The sequence below is a fragment of the Halyomorpha halys genome, unplaced genomic scaffold, assembly GCF_000696795.3.
Source record: "Halyomorpha halys isolate HHAL.00 unplaced genomic scaffold, Hhal_1.1 Scaffold194.1, whole genome shotgun sequence".
Classification (NCBI taxonomy): Eukaryota; Metazoa; Arthropoda; class Insecta; order Hemiptera; family Pentatomidae; genus Halyomorpha; species Halyomorpha halys.
In genome coordinates, this window is record NW_027108392.1 from 852527 (window position 1) to 876951 (window position 24425).

General features: G+C 29.8%; 1 protein-coding gene across 2 annotated transcripts in view; it reads left to right on the plus strand.

Moving 5' to 3' along the window:
• Elk (Eag-like K[+] channel) overlaps positions 1-24425 on the plus strand; it is a 477962-nt gene that overhangs the window by 302576 nt on the left and 150961 nt on the right. For both annotated transcript variants that reach the window (XM_067046711.1, XM_014418388.2), the window contains exon 3: positions 13135-13368. In XM_067046711.1, the coding sequence (XP_066902812.1) occupies positions 13135-13368 (234 nt within the window). The remainder of the gene's footprint in view (positions 1-13134; positions 13369-24425) is intronic.

Sequence of the window (24425 nt, forward strand, 5' to 3'; positions counted from 1 at the left end):
TTTATTTTTTTTTTTTGTCTGCAGCATCATTATCTTTATTTTGAGATTTTCTTAATTATAACTAATTTTGTTATAATGTGGCTGCTTGAGGAGGCTAGGACCTAGAAATGGGTTGTCGCGCCGATTGAAGAAGAAGATAACTAATTTTGTGGCACTATTAATTACTTTATTTTCTCTCGATTTATTATTACATGTGGTTTGTTATATTTATATAATGCACATATATTTTTTTCGTACTTTCATTAAGAGTAATAACATTACAAGAAATGTATCACGCCCTAAAATATTCATAAAACATTTCTTATATTATACATGTATGAACTAATAATGTCATCACTCTTTGAAGGGTACGAAAAAAAAATCATAATTATAGATGTAAATAAACACATTATTTAATATAATAATAAAGCACATTCCTTAATTTAATTATGTATGAAACCTGTTGAACCCCATCGTCAGAAAGCAGACTTAACCCATTTTTCCAATTTCCAGTCATATAGATATTCCTCATTACACTCTTATATATTATATTTTGATATATATTAAAAGAGATTCCACTCATTATTGTCACCTGCCTTCTAAATATCAAACCCTATACACCCATCGGGCTTAGAAGAAAAAGAAAAAAAAATATGCAATTAAAACAGATAATATAAGTAATTGGTTTTTAACAAATAAAAGGTATCTTACACTGCTAATGGCGGCCATTTTGTTTGTACAATGACCTTAGTTTGTGAAAAATATGTCAGTAAATGTTCGGTCTTAGTCAATGTGAGTTAAACAAAGAGTTTATATGGCAAAACTCTAAATTACAGTTGAATCAATTTGTCAAACATTGGGTGCGTTCTATAATTCCTAGCGAAGAATAATCATTGAAGTACTGTCTTCCTAATCAATTATCGTGTTTTTTAAAAATCAAATATGGCATTTCCTTATTTCAATAATTAATACAAATTAGTATCTGTCCCTAAGAAGAGGTCTACTAATTGGTCACTTTATTCATTCAGTTCAGTAACTTTGTCAAGACTAGACCTTTCTCTCTAGAGTGAACTAGAGTTGCATTTTTTACATTTCCATAATAGGCATCTGCAAGTCCCACTGGAAGAATAAGTTGCAAAGAGAGGCCTACCGGGAGGGCAGACAAATGGGAGGAGGATAATTTCCATTAGGGGCGGGGGTGAAGTTGTCTTCAAGTTGCAGCGGGAGGTGAATAGAGAGAGTGCTTCTATTAAATTAGCAGAATACCTCTTCTCCTACGGCAGTAGGCTCTGCTATCCCCACAGTAGCCCTAATGTTATCACTCCCTTAGGGGTGGTCCGTTCTCAGGGGGATGAATTCGAATTGAAAAATCTTTACTTAAAGGAGTTTTCCATAATGTAGATCTGACGGTAACTTCCTTAAAGGAAAAAAAAAGAGAGAATATATAAGCAGTCATTAGTTAATCAGAACTTCGTTATTTACTCATCATATGCATAAAAGTGCATCATATAAACCGAATTGAATACAAATCGTGGGACAAAGCTAGTTAATAACAGGAGAAGAATTTTCATTTTATGAAGTAGTCATGGGCCCAATCACATACACAAATAAAATTTTTCAATTCGAGATTTCACATACAAAACCTATGAAATTTAAAAAGTGCCATCAAGATGGATTAGTGGGCCGTCCAGCTCTGATGGTTAGGACTAGGTCTATCGTTCTGAGATCTGCACCTGCTCGAATCCGGCCTGGGGCGTTGACTTTTTTCATTAAGTGGCGGTCCCACAAAAGAAAAAACTTGCTCCCCCACCATGGTTAGAATAGGTTGGTTCTCCTGAAAAACTTTGGTATACAGCAGAACTACATGGCTTTAAAACTCTCTAAATATCACTAAAATTCTTTATATTGAGAATAACAAAGCTATTCGGCCTCCACTTAATAATGTCTGTATTATTCAAAAGTTTACATTTGCCTTTCGCCTGGGCAATGGCACCAATTCTCAGAACTTATTATTACTTATATCAGATTGCAATACCGTATTTAATATTAGTGTATACCATTTAATAGTAAATACCATATTTATTGTTTAATCATTTCCGTTAATTTTGATGAACCGCTGATTGTTAATTTTGCTTAAAATGTTATTGATAAACCAACGACAAAAAAAAGTTAAAGATCAGACAACTTAGTTTTTTTATCTGAGCTATTACACCCTCCACAACGTTTACCGTTTTGTCACAAATCAAGCCTGTTGAGAAAAAATGTTTTGAACTTTGTTATAAAAAATTGATTTTAATGGTTTTATTTCCTGCAATCATCTTTTAAGAATAATCTCCTACCTCAATTTACAGGGTTGATAGTTTTATTTTTATTTTCTCTAACGTGACTTAATTATTATTTTTTCCAAGTTTTATCTACTCTTTTAAAATTATTTCACGTTTATATAGAAATTTAAGGTGATACTTTTAAATCATATTTTTCTCACGATGCTTTGATAAAAATCAATAAATTATTTTATTTTTTTTATGATTTTGTTTTTTAAATTGAAATAAAAATTAATTTATTATGTAATAGACACAAATGAAAAAAATGTTAAAGAAAGCAAAATATTTATTTGTTTATTTGTTTGACACGACATCTGACTGTTTATGCATTGGGGAAACGATTTCCCTGATTTTACACTGCCCACCTATTCTCCACCCACAAGGTTCTTTTATAACTTATCAAATTTATTTATATTAATAATCGTTTCTATAATTAAAGAGAATCATTTGTGGACTTAAAAAGTTCTGGAAGAATCCCCATATAAAACTGGATGAACGTTTTATAATTTTTATTCAAGTAATAATAATACATAAAGGAGGTGGTCGGGGTGCGATCAAAGAGGAATGAAAAATAGTTAATAAATATTTTTTTATTAGTGTTCGCCCCACTTAGGATGATGAATAAAGTTCATAAAAGAATAAATAAAATAATAATAAAGACAGAAAGAACAAATCTGAACCATCCACCTGTCGTGTTTAAAACCAGCGAAAGAGTGGCAAAAAGTGGATATAGGATGAACACATATAATACGAATACATATAAGTGAAATACAAGAAAGATATATAAAATTTAGGAAAGTATGTTATTAATAATAACTATAATTATTATATAATATAGGAAACATAAATACGGCAATCATATGTATATATGTAATATAGTTTAACATTATTATCATTATTACAGACTATAAAATCAATATTTCCTTGGTTTTATTCAAATTGTTGTTACTTGAACCTGCTAATCATCCGGTGACCTGAGCTTCCTATCCACAGAGTAAGTCGAATTACCAGCATTAGCTAACGGATTAGTTGGGCAAACGGTCGAGCCGAAGGGCCAAGTTAAACAGTAGCAGTAGCGGAAATTAGTTGATTTGAAATTAATTATACTAGGCCGAGGAGGGCGGTGTTTGAATAGTGTGAGCTGTGTACCGGGTCGCCCGCAACTCTGTCCTAATTATCGGACTTTGGCTCTTCTACGGTCCGAACATGCAGTCCAAGGGCTGGGGCTTAGTATGGGCTTATTTTATGTTGCAGGTAGTTATTGGATAGGCAGTAATAATAAACTAATAACTGTTGTCTTCTAGCAGCAATGGTGAAAATCTACAAAGATCATCCTGTTATTGGCCAGTTCGTTTTACAAGTTTTATTATCAAGCGAGCCCCTTGGTATTGTAACTATTAGTGTCATAGAAGCGAGTGCCAATTATGGGCAGTGGCTAAGATGTAACATTTTAAAATTTTTTTATAAATTTGTAGAAGTTTAAATTTAATTTGTGTGTCAAAAAACTTAATTATCTTATTGGAAGATTATTGATTGACCGTGTGTAAAGATGAAGGGAATATGGTCCGGGTGCGGTAAGAAAAATTCAAATAGTAGAATTATACTATTTGAGTTTTTTTGACCGCACCCGGACCATATTCCCTTCATCTTAATTATCTTATAATTTTATTTTAATGAAAACCTTCAATAATTGTTATTTATTTAATTTCTATTTTTGGGACGACCTGTCGGACAAACTGACTAGTGTCCTATTCATTCTCAAATTATTTCATTAGAAGTAATTAAGTCTTATCAGCGTTCACATATACTGCTAGATTTTATTATTTGTAAATTTATTAACGTATCCATTACATTGATAATAATGACGATATAAATCGATATAAATTTAAAAACAAATTTGATCCTTTTTTTCTCAACTTTATTCTTTACAAACCTTCCAACGTTTTGACTCTCAGGTCATTCTCAAGGATACCTTCATTTTGATGTCATTTTCTTTTTTAAAATCTTAAAAATGCAGGCTAATTGCCTTTGTCCCATATAACTTTTTCTTAATTTTACATTTGCAACCTTAAAACTGTTTTCAGGTTACAAATGTAAATGAAAGAAAGAAGAGATGTGGATTGTAAAAGTATTAAATTTAAGAAGGAATTACATTGAAAAAGTTATATGGGACAAAGGCAATTAGCCTGCATTTTTAAGATTTTAAAAAAGAAAATGACATCAAAATAAAGGTATCCTTGAGAATGACCTGAGGGTCGAAACGTTGGAAGGTTTGTAAAGAATAAAGTTGAGAAAAAAAGGATCAAATTTGTTTTTAAATAAACTAAACCACTCTCAAACAAGAATATATTAATAAAAATTAATCTAAAGTCAATTATTTTCATATATTTGACTTCTTATATCTTCCTTATTTTAAGGAATTTGTCCCATTTATAAAATTTTTTTTTTTACACGTCCTGAAATTTATATTATTGTAACTATAGTATTTAACAGAATCATGTATTTACATATATTTTCTAAATGTCTAAAATATTTTTATATACCATCCATCTATTTGTCCGTAACTAACATATTGGACTTGATCCTCCTATTTTGAAAATCTTTATCTTTACATGTAACTATTGCATCAATAATATGAAATTCATACAAACCTATAAGGATACTTCTGTAAAAATACATGACTATAAATTCCGGTTTCCAGTGTTGCTCGATATATTTAACTTAAGCCTATGTTTCAAAGGCGATATAAGACCGTTGCTGAATCGGGATTTTAATAGGGCTGGTCGGCCGGGGATGACTACTTTCAATTATTTTTGTGTTGTGATCTCCTCTTGTGAGATTGTGACATGTTTTACAACGACCGACATACTCGCTAGTGTTTGTTTCAAAGGTAAGATATGTAAGGCTTCCTAAGGGTGGAGAGAGTGTGGGTTTTTACGTCGTTTTCACTTCTTCAATAGTGCTCGATTTAACTTACTCACCTCTTCACGTTTTAAGTAAATGTTTCAAAAGTGATATAAAATGTATATTATATATCTTCACTTCAACGTTCCATTAATTTCATGCCGTAGCCTTTGGCTATACCTAGACTATACCACCTTAACTGGACAGATGTCAACACATCACAATGCCATAAGGAAATCAAAGGAAGAAGACTCATTAAAAGCATATAAAATATATTACATCGTATTTTATATAATATATTTCATATATTATATAAAGTATATTATTTGTATGATGTACATACAAAAAAATATAGGAAATATAGAATTCTATATATAATATACTTTAATATACCTAATTAAATGTTACTTTAATTAGCAATTGCAAAATTGCTTTTCTTAGTATATTGAATACAATTGGCCATAATTGATCATGAGATTGAATATTGCATTAGATATAATCTTTAATTTAATGTTTATTTTTTCTTATTTTAGACAGGAAAGACTTAATTTTTAACTTCTAAAAACCATCAAATTTATTGAAATTAAAAAAAAAAAAAAAGATCAGATGCTTTGAGCAATGAAGTAGTTAAAATATTATTCATAGTAAAATATCGTTTTTATTATTTAATTAATTTTAGAACTTTGGTCATACGTTGTCACTAAATATAAGTTCCGACCATCTACTTCTGCCCTACACCTCTCTCTGTTATGCATTTATCTGTTCATGATTACTTTCCTAACGCCGTAAAACCAGTTTCTATTTGACTGACTTTTAGTCCATTTTCTCTTCGTTCTCCATTCCAAAATTCTTCTAGGCCATCATCCCTCTTCCATCCTCATCACATGTCTAAACCACTTCAGGTTCTTTCTTTCGGTAGTCGTTTCTATTTCAATATTTGGAACTTTTTTGTAGAAGTCGATTAATTTCGTATGATCGCCTTCAATAGTCCATTTCAAGAGCAAGATATATTTTTGATTGATCCTCTTTAATTGTTAATAACTCAGTTAAATAGAAAAAACTAAAATATAAAAAAAGTTCTCACATTTCGCATAACACATTCATCCACTCTATATTTTAACATTTCTATTCACAGAGTTAAAACAGAAACATAGTATTATAAAATAGAAACCCATGTTTCTCTTATTTTTATAATCATGGAGATTATACACTAACATTTAACTGAAACTAATAATAAATTTTGGAAATAACTTGAGAGTGGCTTCCAATGTGAAACTTTATTGTATATTGTACTTCATATAATTCCATGACCAAATAGAAAAAAATTACCAGTTTTATTTCCCTCGGCAAAAGTATAGTATAGCATAGTAATTTAGGTTATTAAAATAGCATAGTAAAATATGTATATATATTTCTATATTTAGCTAATTCCAATAATATATTTAAACTGTGAATATTATATACTTTAGGGTCTTGAGAGTTTTGGTCTCGAAAGTTCAGGAAATCGAAAATTCCGTTTCAAAAAGTTATCTTGATGAATACTTCAGTGTATGAGCAACGAAGTAAAAGCAGAAAAAAAAGGGAAAATATTTTTTTTATCATTCTTAGTGGAAAATTTTTAATATGAACAAGAATTAACAAATTAGTTCATTATTATTTGAAATTAGAAATATAAAAAAATACTAGGTTATCTTACATTACATCATTTTAGTCCGTTTGATATTCGGTATGGTATTTTTTTAAAATATACATTCACTAGCTATCTCGAAGGAATAAAAAAAGGAATAAGTTTCACCATGGCTTGGAGGAGAGGGGTTGAAGGGTTGTAATTACTGTTGAATAAAAAAGTTTTTACGGGGATAAAAACTACCCTTGGTGGAGGAGTAGAAAGTAATCCGACCTGCTAATTAGCTAAAATAAAAATTTATAAGAAAATAAATTTATTTTTATAACCGACACTTCCTTTTGTGGTTTTTATGTAATACTTAAACGTGCTGCAGAGAATTTTGCCTCTATCTTATTATTACATATTTATTTTTTCTTCATATACGCTAGTTTGCACTATTAAATAAGATTAAATTCAAAGAAATTCCAAAAAAAAGACAAACTTTTTTTTCAGTTTCTCTGAAAATTCTTTCATAGACCGTTCTAGTCCCAAAAATCAAACTAAGATAGTGAGGCCAAATCATGGGTTTATGGAGTTTTTAATTTATTTACAACAGGAAATTACAATTTCCTTAAAGTAATTATTAAATCGAATAAATTTCCTGGAAGTAACATTACAACTCTTAGAAAAATTAGAATACCTCCCTACTTTTGACGAGAATTCCCCAGAGGCTCAGGCTGGGGTTTTCGACTCTTGGGAGTACATTTACTGTTATAGAGAGATGAAACTCCCTCGTATATACACCTCTAGACTCGCGTAGAAATTAAAATCAACTTCACGCCTGAAATAATAATTACAGGTTATTCCCATTGAATATATGATCATAAGCTCTCGTTATGAAAAGTATTGACGGGAAACTTGGCATATATAGCTTCAGTTCCTAGTAAATTCCAAGATATCGAAAAAATTAAATTCAGCCGTGGAATTTTAGATTTTGAAATTGATTTCCAGGATGTTAAGCTAATGGTGCTAAACAGACTGCAATTAACTTCGAAACAAAAACATGTTTGTAAAATGTGTTTTTAGATTTGGAATTAGACCATATAAAAATTTTTCCACAGTATGGAATTTTGAAGAATTATTGTCCAAAGAAAGGTCATTTTTGATCATCTGAATAAGGCCATATTGGATTTAGGTGAAATATTGTTTTTAAAACTATATTGTCATTGTGACAAACAACTCAATTGTGATTGACCTTTTATAGAGGTGAGTCATATTTTTTAAGCAAACATCTTAAGTAGTCTCAACATTATATCGTTGTTTTTTTTTTTTACAAATTAAGTATTATTACATATTTTTATTTCATTGTTTTCTTCTTAACTTGGAGATAAAGCTGGCTACGTCCAAGTTAATTTGTAAGAGTAAATAGAAGCTTACTAAAATAAGTATACTTTTAATCAGAAGGGAATATTTTTTCAAACTGCTTTGCTGCTGTGAATTAAATTCAATGTGATACAGAACTCTCAGGCATAGAACTGATATTGCATTATCCAGAGTTATGGATAGCTATGTCCTAGCCCAGTTATTTTAGAAGTTACATAATTTTAAAAACACTAATTATATTTCTTAACAGAAACATCTTTTCAAAGTGATCTTGTGACTTACGAAGGTCTAATTATCATTACAATTGTCAATATTTTTTTGTTATTCTACATAAAAAAGCAAATAGAATGGTATACTATTATCCCATAATGTAACGCAATATTAAAATAATATAGACCGACTGAGCTGGTGAAAAATATGGGACTTTTTATGGGCAATTAAAGTTGCTATTCGTATTTTACACCCCAAAAAACTCTTTTATACGAATTTGTGTATTAATTAAAACATTTTAGCTCAAAATTTTTGTTTTGTCCTTAAAAATCACCGACATTGCCATTACCTAATAGCTCGATACCACTAAACCACTCAAACGTAAAAGAGGCTTAGGTCACTCTAAACTCCAACAAAAATAGTAAATAACTCTTTATTTATTATTTATGAACTATTGGCAAATAAATAGTTTTTAACTATTTGTATTCCCTTTTGACCGAATCTACGACCATCTCCATATTCTTCATGTTTTGAAAAAAAAAATACGTTCAATCATTTAAACATAATATGTTTAAATGATTGAACGTATTTTTTGATTTTCAACATTTTTTTTCAAAGTTCCTAGAGAACATTGGCAAGTACCATCGGACACATGTCAAATATTTTTTGTTTTAGTATCACCGATAAAAGTTTCATTGAAATCGGTAATTATTCCTGCCTAGCGTCCACTTTATAGTTTTTCTTTTACCTTTGACGAAAATCATTATAGGCCAACAAACGTAAAATAGGTACTAGGTACGTATAGGTGAGTAAATAAATTAATAACTAATATGGTTAGACTCTGATTAATGGCTCTGGACTATTTTCAAATCTACATTATAATTAATTATTCGTACGTAATTAATGGATAAAATAATAATAAATCAACTTGATTAATGAAACTATTATATATTCGGTTCTAATTCAAAAAATGTCATTTATAAAATTTTTCTAGGGGAACAGAGGTCATTGTAACGGTATATCTAGCGGGGGGTTTGGAGCGAGGACAAGAATGGGAACAAACGATGGGAGACTGACAGGGGGGATGATCCATGGACCAGATCGCTCCCGCTTCGTGGACCAACATTAATTTATGAAACCGAGGCCTTGTAATTTGCATGGCATTCATCGTCTCCTTCTGGTCCTGCTTAATTTAAAATTTTGCTCTCAAGATGGATTGCTATGCTTTTATCCGAGACAGGGCTAACCATGTCTAAGCTTTGCATCTTAAGTCTCACATTATTGTGTTACATCCTATCTCCTCTTGGTACTTGATCGATTTTCCTGTATTAGATTACCAAATTGTTAGCTCCGCTTACGTCAAAGTAAGAGACTGATATTTTTTTTTGATAATTTATTTATTGATATTTACAACTGTATACATATATACACATCAAGTAAATTTGCTGTAAGTGATATTATGACATGATAAAAACATGTGGAGAATCTACCCATTGATAGAACTCCAAAAACATTTCTAAAGGAGAAGATCTCGAGGCCATCTTCTTTTCAGACGTCTAGGAGGATTATTAGGTAGTGAAGGAGAAGCCAGGTTAGAAACGAGTTGGTTTGGGTGGTTGGGAAGTTTATTGTAAAAGGATTGGTATCTGGTTCTGGCCAAATCGGCAACATAGGGGACATTGATGTCCTGATGGATGATTTGATTTGTGACAAAGTAAGGAGCATTAAGGATTTTACGAAGGATTTTGGACTGTAAGGATTGGATTCGAGAGGAATTAGATGGTTTAGTGGAGCCCCATACCTCAACTCCGTATGTCCAAATAGGCCTTTATAATAGGCATGTAAATCAGTCTTTTGTAATAGATTGGAAGTTTGGACCGTTTGTCTCGTAAGTGCTGTAATAGTCGGATTCGACGAGCATTTTCCTGTCTTTTCAGTCTTGTAAGAGGATTCCATGTAAGTCGTTTGTCCAGATTTAGTCCTAAGTAACGGATCTGTTCAACAGGAATGAGTGGCGTATTATTAAAAGATACTGTAGGGCAGGGTTTACGACAAAGGGTAAAAGATTGATATTAAAAAAATACTTTAACATTGTGAAAGTTTACATTTTTTAATTAACTATGTCTTACGTATGAATATGATATTGTTTAAAAAATATTAAAACAAAAAAAAAACAGAGTCCTAATAAATAAATAGAAGCCGTTATTAACCCGGATAACATCAACAACCGAGTAAATAATTCCTCTCTTCTACATTGAATTTAACACAATCCTTCCATTTATATTTTGGTCGACTTGTTATACAATTATACGCTCTTTCAATTATATACAATTATCTATTTTAACAATTTACAAGTAAATTTCATTCACCTTGGTGCTTCTAAACAATTACTTAGCACCGATTCGGCATTTTGTTGTGGTCTAATTTTTTTCTCTTTGGCCCACCCTTCATCATTTCAATGCATTCTTTTAATTTAAAAAATCTTTCAAAATATTTTATTCTTAAAAATCTTCGAGACGTTGTTGTTTTCTCAGTACCAAGTGCTGGATGCTTTGCATTTGTAAAAACAATTAGAAAGCTCAATAATTTTATAAATTTTACAATCATGTTTCTGAACTGAATACTAATAAATAAGAAATAATTTGTTGAGTATCAATCTATTAAATTGATAATTATAAAAGGAATAGGAACCCCGTAGACCCACTAACAACCCACAATAGCAATTGCTGTGTACACACCTTAGTTAGCCGAACATCGTTTACTCCCTAATTTTCAACTTTAGCCCTTGCAAATAATAAAATATTAAAAAAAGTCAGTGTCCCTGTAAGTAAAGTTGGTATTTGAGGCAGACTCACCTATTTGACTTAAGTTACTTTTTCGATCTTGGTCATTTAACATTTGGTTCAGTTTTCCCATAGTTGGATTCTTGTCAAAGTTGGACACTGAATAGAACCATAGTCTATAATATAATAAGCAATAATAATCGTTACTAAAAAACAACATTAAAATCATTTTTGTTTTATATAATGTTTCTGACAAGCAAAATACTATATAAAAGTGATTTGTTTAAATTTCGATACGATTTATATTGGTCAAACCTCGAAAAAATCTGAAAACTAGTTTAGCCCAAGCATTGGCACACCTATGTATAATTCAACAACAGGAGTTCAAATTTGAAAAACTTAAAATATCAGATTGCGAAAAAAAAGTAAAAATAATAAGTAAAATAAACTATGCAAATAATCTAAATGGTGATTATTAAGATATTTTCAAACAAAATATAATTTAAAAAATTTAGGATATAATAAAAAAATAGATAACAGATAAAAATAACTTCCAAAAACAAGTAAAATTGGTAAAAAATAGAATTAATGTAGAACAATTAGTAAATAAATGCAATTAATTATAAGAAAAGACAAATGAAAGTAATTATGTTGGCATAATGAATAATAATATTTTCATACCTTTATTGTTTATTCGAAGTCAGTGCTTTGAAGTTATTTTAATTGAAAGAAAATTATAGTGATAACAATGTCTTCTCTTAACAAATTACTTTAAATTTAATCTTTAAATAATTAAGATTGTGAAAAATATTGACTTTGAGGACTTAAAATCTTGCAATATAATAATAACCTATTTAAACATATTGATTTATTGTATTATAATATAGCATTTTAATGTTAGTTTAAATATGTAATTACTGTGATAATTTGTGACTTAAATCTAATGGTGGGTGGTTAATCCAAGAAATCATATGATTAATCTGGAGACCAAATTGTTATTAAATTATAATACTTTTTTTCAGTTATTTACCATTATTGGAATTTTATCGTATTGGGATAGTGAGATGAGCATAAGCCATAATATAATTTAAAAAATTTACCAAGACACTAAAAATACTCGTAAAATATTTTTTCTAGTCATCCACGAAAATTGAGAATTGAAGTTCAGTGTATTTAAATGGCTAGTAATAAAGAATAATTCTTAAAATAAGCTGTGATGAAAGCGGTTTAAATCTTGTGTCACATCAATGAGTACTCATAAATTTTATAATCATCGGCTTGATCAACTAGTTTAATAAACGTGTATGATATATTAGTTTAATTTCATTAACTAGTTTATATTGGTGTAAAAAGTTTAGCACCAGTAACTGGGTACGTATTAGGTCAATTAATTTTGTTCAAGACTCACACTTCCACCAGATCATAAACATACATACCTAATTATAATAAAATAAAATATGCAGGATGTATAATTGTGCAATTAATAGGGAAGTGGTGGCGAGGGGGCACGTTAGACTATCCTTCCGTATACGCTTAGATTTAAACCTTATTTTATTTATTTGGTCACGTCAGCGCTAATTTACTTATTTGGGAATGGTTTTTTGCTTTGACCAACTCGGCTGACCAACAATTACAAAAAAAAAAATTGTATTTCTATGCTGAAGCAGCTAAAGATTACGGATAATGGTTTTGCTAAAGTTACCTGCACTTCCTACTCAAATGTTGATGGTGGCCTCCATACTCATAATTTTGTTAAAGTGTTTACTAATGTAGTAAAAAAAAATTGTATAGCCTTGTTGTTTTTTTAGCTAGCTTTCACCGGACTGATGCTTATAAATCATCACAAGAAATGGTAGAAATATGAATTTCTGTTCAATACAGTAGTAATTATTTACTTATTTTAAAAATTATAATAAAGTTTAACCATAACCCCATTGTGTTGCAGATAGTAACTTCGTACTGGGTAACGCCCAAGTGCCGACCCTCCACCCGATTGTGTACTGCTCCGACGGTTTCTGCGAGCTGACCGGTTGGCCAAGGGCCCAGATCATGCAGAAGTCCTGTGCCTGCAGGTTCCTCTACGGCCCCGAGACCAGCGACGAAGACAAGAGTCGCATCGAGAACAGCCTTCAATCCAAGACTGAGCTCAAGTTAGAAGTCAAGTTCTACAAGAAGAACGGTTAGTCCTTTATCTTAAATACTTTTGTTTCCTTGACTTCACCTTAAAAAATTAATTGAAACAGTGCTAAGAAAGGTTCTGATGTAGCTTGTATTTTGGATTTTCCCTGCGTTCTACACAAAATTGACAGTACCTAGGACAATGAATAATATAACATTGTGTTTTATTAAACTGTTTCTATATTAATCTATTAAACTATTAAACAACACTATATTATCACCAGAAATAATGATTTCTTACTAAGAAAATATTTGGAAGAAATTCTTTTGCCTCTTGATATTCAAGTACCAAAGCTTTTTTTAACTTTTATTGAAATAATGTAATCTCTAAATCAAAGACAACAGATTTAAATCTGGCTGTAAGTATGTAATTATACCAAAAATAAATATTAAATAAAAGTACAAACCAATAAATAAATGTGGTACCAAAACAAAAAAAAAAACTGAAAACGTACTTGATTGCTTCTGTAATTTTAGTCTTGAGATAGTCCTAACAAAGTTAAGTCGCATATATTGTAGGCTTAACGTTTTAAATAATAATAATTTAGGAACATTTTCAGATAATGTTTTGGCCTCATGTCTATGATTGCTACGGGGATTAACCTTCCTCGATGACAAAGAAATATAAGATCAAGTAATTTTTAATTTAAATGAAACATTTATAACAGAAATTATATTGCTCCTTTTCATTTCCATTGAACAGTTTTCACAATTAATACTGACTAATGCAAGCTAATCAGTTTTATTAATAAATATTAATTAAGTATAGGGCATAGAACTGACTAATGCAAGCTAATGCCAGTCTACCAATCCACAGGTTGTCAGATCAAATCCCGGTCCCACCCTTTTTTTCACCGAGCTTTTTTCAAGCACAAAATAATGCAAAACTGACTGAAAACCTCCCCCCAGGCATTCGTGAGGCCCGTTAGGCGTTAGGTGGCACTCACAAAAAATAGGCGTGGGAGTGACGAACCCACCCTGCGAAATAATATTACCTCCTAGTATTGGTAAATAAATCGCGCGAGGACTTAGGCCTCCATGGTCTGTTGTGCCCATAAAATAATAATACAATGCAAGCTAATGATCTTTACTACAAAACGATGGAAGGATGTATTATTACTACCTCCTACATGTTTTCTTATATCATTTCTATATTATTATATATTATATTATCCCCCTTATTCACTCGTTATTTTATTCGTAGTATTAACTTGACTATTTCAATTAAATTATAAATGAAATAAACAAACATTCAGAACTTACTTGGTATAAATAATACATCTTTTATAATCAACATTAAAATTTTTTCGTGATACAGCCTTAGCCATAACGTTCATGGATACAGAAACTATCCAAAGGAGGAATGGTGAAATCAGAAATGAGTTTTTTGTAATATCATTCTTTTCCAAGTTGAAACATTTATCTATTTTCCTTACGAGGTGTACAGAAATTCCATAAGACCTTAAGGGAAAAGGAATACTCTTAAATGAGTTGAAGAGTAAATTCATGCATATGAGAAGGATGGAGGATCGAAGACTGATAAATTTATGCAATATATCACCTCATAAATATGCAAAATCCGACAGCTGTAGAGAACGACTATCGGCAGAGATGGGAATATCTAAATTCTGAATAGTGTCAACTTGGCTAATTATTAAGTCTCATATAGCTTGATTGCTCTTAAAAATTAAAATATGAAGATTTATTGAATTCAGTTCTCCAGCTGTTGCCTAGTATTCCAGTACGAGTCAGCTCATAAGTCATAACGCTGCATCGTTCTGAATATGAGCAATTATGTGATACCATTTGTAGTTAGGTCTCTGAATGTAAAGTATTACCATATATTGACAAAAAACGTGAGACCAGTGGAAGATATTTTAGTAAAAGTGTAATCTAAAATAGTATCAGTCACATTAAAATGAATAGTAATACCTATAATTATTGATGGAGGCAATTTTATTCTTATAAAAACAGGGACCGGTGTATTAGTACGGAATATTTATGGTATGTGCATTTAAGGGTTATGTGCTAATCTTCACGTCAAATTCAACACTCATCATCATATTTTTTAATCAATACCAGATCTACCTGGTGGGCATTACAAGGTCAATATAACACTTGAATTTTTTTTTTGTTTAACAATTTTATTATGGGAAGGGGGAGGTATGGTCTCTTGCAAAAGACACTCCTATCTACAACGCTATAGTTATTGAATAAATTTGAATAATAACGATGAACTATGATATATATATAAAGTAAATAGTTAAAAATAATTATTCTCAAGAAGAGAGAAGTTAATTATAATAACTCTGACATTTATAGATTTAATATAATAAATAGCTGACTTATAATTCTAAAAAAAAAATATTAGTTAATTTGAGAAATAAACCGTGCTGAGAAAAAAATAAATAAAATAGTAGTGTTGACAATAATAGAAATTACTTTAATTATTTTTGATTAATTTAATGAAAACTATGTATAATTACTAGCCAAAATTGATGAGTCTGCCAAGTATAGGTAGGGGGAATAAAAAATGGCGGCTGTATCAAAGCGATAAAAAAAACTATTTTTTCATTCGGAGCTCTATATCTTAAAAAGTAGAAACAACACAAGAAAACTTAAGAGAACGTCATTTAAAGAAGAGTTAATTTGCTAAAATATGAGCCCCAATAGAGTTATTTACGTTAAATAGTTTTTGAGATATAGCTTTTTAAAAAGCAATACTTCATAAAAATGTCGTATGGGATGTACTGAAAGATCAGTAGTTAGTGAATTTATTTTAAAATTTTATATCTCAAAAACCATTTGACGTACAGATGTCTATTAGCACTCAAATTAATGCTAGTTTAATGAGCTATAAGGTATTCTATGATGTTTATCTTCGTAGGAGTAATAGTTTACATGAAATTTGCTAAAATAGATTGGTTTATAGTTGTTCAGACAATTTTTCATTTGCCAAATTTATATTTATATGTGAATATCATAAAAACTACTACCCGTACGGAAATAAGTGTTATAAACTACTTTATAGTAAGTCAAATTTCCTTAACTTTGTGTGTTGGCAGACATATGTGCGTCTTATGGATCTAGAGATATGTTTTGTTCACAAATCCAACATTTTATACGAACAACTATAAATTAACGTTTTGTGAGTTTGAAAACTACCACTCCTACAAAAATAAACATAATTAACTATTTAGTAGTAAATTTAACTAGCTTTAATTTAAGCACTAGCAGACATCTGTACGTCCAATGGTTTAAGTTTTTCATAAATCAAACTTATTGTCCAAACAACTATAAATCAATTTATTTTAGGAAATATTATGAAAAATACTATTCTTACGAAGGTAAAGGTCATACACTTCTTTATAGTCCATTCAACTAGCTTTAATTTGAGTGCTAGTAGACATCTGTACGTCACATAGTTCTTGAGATATAGATTTCTCAAAATAAATTAACTAACCACTAATCTTTCAGTAGATTTTTAAGAAATTTTGCTTTTTAAAAAGCTATATCTCGAGAACAATTGGACGTAAGTACCTCTTTTAGGGTTAATATTTCAGAAAATTTACTCTTCTTTAAATAATGTCGTCTTAGATTTTCTAGTGTTTTTGGTAGTATGTAGAGATATAGAGCTCTGAATGAAAAAATTAATGTTTTTTTTTAAGTTTTTGAAACAGCCGCCATTTTTTATTCCCTCTACCTATACTTGGTAGACTCACCAGTTTTGACTAGTAGTTATACATATTTTTCATTAAAATAATCAAAATTGGGGTGAGATAACTGCCTTTTTTTCTTCCCGCCTTTTGTACTACTAGGAGTGGAATTTTATGAACTGGTTTCTGATCATGTTGTCTATTGATACCCCTTGTTTCCGACACAATCTTCTATTTCTTACAGACCAAGTGGCATCTACTAGGATTTTTAGGAACTTGCTTTTAAATTATTGTGATGTTTTCCTTTTCATAAAGGATTCCGCTCTTCAATTCACAGCCTCACATGAGCAGTGGTCTGAGTATTGTTTTATAAATAACAATAGCCATTTTTGGTTTTTCTTTAGATTTTCTATTTATATACCTAACCTTGCATTGGTATGGGATAATTTAATGTTCATGTTGTGATCCCAGGTAAGCCGGCGATCGAGGTGAATCCCGAGGTATCTTACTTCTTTACTGGCAGGATTCCATTGTACTTTTTTACTTTTGAGGATTAGTTTCGACGGGTCTGGTGGGCGTCTGAGAGTAAAAACTTTTAAAGTACATTTTTTAAATAAAATTCAAATCTGAACCGGTACGAACTACTCTTAACGGAACACTAATGTTCCTTAAACTGACCACGAGAGTTCTTTAGTATGGAGTATAACAAGTTGTAAATATATCATTTCCATGTGTTTATGTGTTATGTTTATGTGTCAACATTCGCTGTATCGTTTTTCCACCTCAAGGCCAATTTTTTTAAACAATAAGTAGAAAACATTGGAGAAGTTCGTCGGGGGAGGGGGGAGGATGCGGTCAGCAAAGAACAACTTAAATAAACAAAACCATATTTATTTATGTTGTTCTTTGCTGACCGCACCCTCCGACAAACTTCTCCAATCATAAATCCTACGGTCAACTATCTACACCTCATTAATAAGTAGAAAACTTTTGAAACTGTTGTTCAGTTTCTTAATAATTTACATTTCTCCTTTATAATTGTTTCATTTTTTAAGTAGTAGTCCCGTATTTTTAACTGGTAGTCCAGTATTTTTTAAGCGGTAGTCCAGTATGTTTTAAGCGGTGGTCCGGTATTTTTTAATTGGTAGTCCAGTATTTTTTAAGTGGTAGTCCAGTATTTTTTAAGTGGTAGTTCAGTATTTTTTTAAGTGGTAGTCCAGTATTTTTTAAGTGGAAGTCCAGTATTTTTTAAGTGGTAGTTCAGTATTTTTTAAGTGATAGTCCAGTATTTTTTAAGCGGTAGTTCAGTATTTTTTTAAGTGGTAGTCCAGTATTTTTTAAGTGGTAGTCCAGTATTTTTTAAGTGGTAGTCCAGTATTTTTTAAGCGGTGGTCCAGAATTTTTTAATTGGCAGTCCAGTATTTTTTAAGTGGTAGTCCAGTATTTTTTAAGTGGTAGTCCAATATTTTTTAAGTGGTAGTCCAGTATTTTTTAATTGGTAGTTTTTCTGGCAATACATGATAGCAGGGACAAGCTTTTGATGAGCGCTTACTCCTACTATTCAACTTGCTAATTAGTTGATTTAATATACCCACGCTTGTTTAAAATAAGTTATCGAAGCGGTCCTATGTTTTCCATTTAAATATTTTCTTGTTTCGGCTCTGCGTAATTATTATTCCGAACCATCTATTTTAATAGTGGAAAGATTGCCAACAAATGAATATCTTCTCCAATTTTCATGTTGCACACGGTGCAGAGTCTCTCGGCCAGTTTTAAGTTCCTCCTATTATTATGGTATGATAATTCTCATCTTGTTTTCTAAGTAATATAATACAGCTAATATCAGTTATGACACATGATATTCATGATTACTTTTAATGATAATTATCTTTTCATTGAACTTTACTTCCTCTAGTTGGAACCATTTACACTATTTTTCTTCTTTTTCCCCTATTCCGTTCACTATACGGTATGCTAGACTCAATAAGATACTTTTTATGCTATTGGAGTAATGATATACCTCAAAGAGCAGAGTTACCCATTTTGGTACTTAATTTCCTTAACTTTGTCGTATAAATGGAGTATAAAAATCATCAAATCAGTTTAAATGAACGTAGTCTAAACCAACATGAGGCTTATCATACTTTATCCCACCCACCTGCTAAGCCATCTTGGGTTCAATGGACAAAGAATTGGCAGAGGTGCCTTGGCATGTCGCGCTGGCTGCGGCCCAGTTCCTCTGATATAGAGCCCCATAAAGTAAAGTATAGCGTTGGTCGATTTCTATCACATTTACACCTAAACATTATTTTACTATAAATTCGTATGGATGAAATTTAATATATACCTTTTCAAATTTACATATGCCAACTTGAGGATTATACTCCTGTAAAACGATTAAAACGATAATCCTTAGACACAATATTATATTAAACGATAATCGTTTTACATAATAATTCGAAAACGCTGAGGTGTCTGATAATTATAGTGAAAATTAACTTTTAGTTTAAATAGTTATTTTTATGCAGTACTAAAAGGAGAGAATCGTAAAACATTTTATTGGAGCCAAAGGCAATATCCATAAAGATAGAAATTTACCATTTATTAGGAATGCCAGCCATTCAGATTTATCTCCCATCTCGGAAATCAAATTACAATATTAAATATTTTAGCGTGTATATAACTGGTGTGCTCAACTCCGGTCGTTTGAATTTTTTTACAATTGAAACTTGTTTTTATTGAAAATTTAATGGATGATTTTACTTTCCGATTTATTCCTCACTACTGGACATAGGAAAGCTCTGAATTCATGCAGGAAGTGAAAGAAAATTATGTTCTTAAAATCGTGAATTTCTAACCCCATTCTATTTTTTATACACCAAGAAGCTAATTTTGCTTTCTGTCTGATAACTGTTTGCAGTGAAATACATATAATTAAATATAATAAAAACTGCAGTTAATTAGATTTTGGTGAAATTTCCAGAGATTTTAAAGATTGGTACCTAAATGGTTCTTTATCAATTTGATCAAATTAACTCAGTTTCTTTCGCTTACAAGAAAGTTACGCATGCGCAAAAGAGATTTCCATGAAACATATATTTTGAAAACGACTTGGATCAAAGTTGGAAAATGGTGCATTTCATCCTGATACCCTAAACTGAACTTTAACCTTGGATATAAAGAAAATGGGTAGTTTCTCTACACGCCTGTAACACTCCATTTTAACTGAGATCAAATTTACTGGATATATTATAATTTACAGTTGTAAATTTCAATAAATATATTTTTAAAAAACCTTGGATATTGGATGGTTCTGTTTCATTACCATTAGCAGTGAAATTCCTCTTAGCAATGGATTGGAAAATACAATCTCCTCCTCTAGGAATTTACTGAGAAAAAACGCCAAACTATTTACTACAGCTGTAGTGTGATGTCGCATGAATGCATGTGGTATATAATTCATAATGAGAAGAAAAAGCTAGCAATGGATTTCAATACCTTAAGCACATGAATTGATTTAATAAGGATTAATTTATAATTGTTCTCGATAATTATAATTGTTCTCAATTTATAATTATTCAGGAACCAGTCTTGTTCCAGTCTATAAGGTCAATAGAATCATGCTTAGATTGCTAAAAGCGACCTGCTAAAGATAATAATTATAAAACATACTTACATATTAAGAGTGAGGAACTGGATAGCAGTAGTCCAAGGATAGGAAGTATTAAATATCTCTTTTATTTAATCTTCGGATATCCTTTTATTATCAAGTCCAATCTACAATTATATTGGAAAAAATATATATATTTTAAATCTTTACTTTAATTTTTAAATTTATATTATATATTGATAAAAATAATTACTTAAATTGAGAAAAACTATTTATTTTTACGTATTTATGTAATTAACCTAATTATTATATGTTTTAAATCTTTTCTTTAAGAGATTCGTCTTGACTTCAAAGATCTGTCATTTTTATATTCCTGAAAGTAATATTTCACCATAATGTTTAAGAAAATGCATTATTTAAATATATTGTTTAATTTTTTTTAATTATTCAGTTGTAGACTGCCTAGACCTATTCTTCATATTTATTTTAATTATATAATTTAAATTTCATGTATTTACGGTTATATTTTTCAATTCTGTTCTTATTCTTGGAATGTATTTTAATTTGTTATATCCATTCACAACATATTACTTTAAAATAATTAAAAATGAAAAAGGAAACAATAAAAATTTATATAGAAAAACTGAAAAAAATAAATATTACATTTGAAATAAATCCCAAGAATAATAAATTCAATTTTTTAAAAATTAACAAATGTCATAATAAAGACGTGAAATTTGATCTATAACTGAAAATCACATTCCAAATAGGAAAGATACGATAAGATAGGAAAGAAGAACTCACAAAATCTAAAAATAACAAATCAAGGTTAAAAAATAATAAATATTAAAGACACAGAACTCTCAATACACAGCATTGAAAATCGTCATAATTTTAATTTCAATAACGTAGAAATTTTAAATACAGCTTCTGATAAAGCAGTAACTACATAAAATCTATATACATCAATAAAAATATTAAAGATGTAAAAATTTTAAGTCAACATGATGGCATAGATACCAAAATGAATATTTACCACTAATGAATGTGTGACCATAATAGATAACTAATAGGGGTGGAATTAGGATAAGCCTTTTCAAATAACTGAAAATAAGCCGAGTCCAATAAGCAGAACAGGGACAGGTAGACGAAAGTCTACAAACAGGAATAATTAAAAATTTGAAACTAGATATTTAGAAGTTATTCATTTTGTTCAATATTATAGTGAAATCATAATTTCAGAAATATAAAAATGAAAAATTCTGGAAGTTGAGTCAAATCCTTCAAATGGAAGATATGGATCATATAATAATTATGGTAATTTAAAAAAAAATTAGCTTTTCTCATGTTATGTAATAATTTTTATCATTATAGTATGCATTAAATAATTATAAATAATACAAATTTAAAAGTGAATGTAACGGTTGACAAAATCTAAATTTTTCTAATATCATTGTTGATAGGTCTAAATAATGGATGGATATCCGAAATGATGTCCGAGGATTGAAAATAAAAAGATGAAATGTTGTTAGGGTTTTTCCCTTAAAGATGAAACGGAGTGAAAAATATTTTGAACCCTTAGACCCAGATTAAATAATTAATATTAAACTATCCTCAATATCCAGACAAAACAACGTTCAAAGTTAGTTGAATAATATAACATTTTAAAATATTCAAATATGTCCAGCTCTTTACTTTAATATTGTTTTAGTTATTCTATCCTCAATAGAATCTTTAATATATTCTAAAGTGGCACTGTAGCGTTACTTGTCGCTTGAACCTTGATTAAACATTCTGAACTATCCAATATTAGATAAGGATCGATCCAAGACTATTTTAAAGAGATAACAAGAAAAAAATATCAATTTAGAATAAAATTAGAGTGTAATTATATTTTTAAAACCAGAAAAAATAACTCTTACTTTTTTAGACATTAAAACCAATGATTTTTTTTAGTTCCGTTTCTTTCAATCTTCTTTTTTTCAGTTATCGTTTATCAAAATGATTCGTTATTACAATCACTATTAAATGTTCACCTGAGCTTTAATTGAAGTTGTAAAATCATTATATGGATAATTTTAGTTTAATGGATAAATTAAAACTTAGTGACGTTTTACTGGAGCTTTAATGTAAATCATATAATATAAAACACTTAGAGGTATAATTTATTAAATTATTGGCGTATAAAGATTAAATAAACAAAGAATAGTAGACCAAAGAAATCCATTATTGCCTCTTTATTAAATCATGAACACTATTGTAAATTAGTATCCAAGTGCGGCGTATATTAATTAACATACGAAAAAAATAAATGAGAGGAATATGGACGATATTAAGATATATTAATTAATACTATTCTGACGTGTATCTCAAAAATTTTTGAATTTTGATTTCATTTTTGCTGGTTCATAACAATGGTCTATTAATTTTAAGTTATTTTTGATTTTCTAATCTTCTCTTAGATACAACATGCTTGTATTTTTTATGACGTTTACTTTTAGAAAATAAAATTTTAAAAATGCTTTAGAGTGAATATAATTGAATTGGACCTTGATGCATCGAGATTAATTAAGATAGACCCGATTTTTAGAAATTTGATACAATATTGTAAAATTTATTTAGTTAATAAATACTATAAAAAATTGGCTGTATTTGTACGATTTTATGAATACATGCAATACATATTAATGTTTAAAATAAGTATTGCATGTATTCATTTTAATATTGAATACATGCAATACATATTAATGTTTAAAATAAGTATTGCATGTATTCATTTTAATATTGAATACATGCAATACATATACTTATACAATTTCAGTTTCGTGGGACTAATCGGTTTTTGAGTTAGACTAGTCACATACAACATATATATACACACACTACTTTGCGAGACTTGAAACATTTGTTTTCATCTAAAACAGGGATTCAAGATTTTTCATGTTCGCAATACTTGCTCTTACATGAGTAACTGAATGTAAAAAAATAGGAAATTCCAATATCGAATAATCGGTGACAAAAATAACCCACAATTTGTGATTTCTGATTGTTGGGGTGAGGGTTTTTTTCGCGATTAAAGTAAGTAAGTTCCCAAGAGTAAAATCGTTCATTAGTTCTGACTAAAGAGAAAAAAAACGGAGGACCTGAAAATAATCTCACAAAATACTAAAGAAAATGAAATAATTAAACAAACAACCTTCCAATTAATAGACACAGTTTAATAATATTAAAATAAAAACAAGTAAAAAAATGAATTATCCTATTATTATAAAAAAATATATATATATATACAAAACTAAAATAATTTACTTTACATAAAAAAGTTTAATTTTCGACTACTTAAGTTAGTTAGAAAATAAAAAATAAGGAATTTTGAGATTAGCTCGATGGAAATAAAAAAATAATCACTCACAGTTGATGGCCTGAGTGAGGACTGGTCGATATGGGCATATCGATAACACCTGTCAATCTAATCTAATCCGAGATGGATGTATTAATGCCAATGTCGAGTCGATACACATGTGACGATGGGTGAGGGTCCCTTGAAAGTCGTTACCACAAAAATAGTAGTTAGTGAAACGGTGTCGTAGGTGAGAACGTGACAGAAGTAAACCACTCCAATCTTTGCTCATACTGACTGCAGACTGCCTTATTAGTCTGTTTCCAGGCTCTAATCCTCCTGCAGTCGGTTATGTTGTTATATACAAACAGCCGCAGTGATGTATTAATGTTAACAACAATAAAAAACCTTTAGTTGTCCATGACTTACTTAAAAAATTTAAAATATAAATT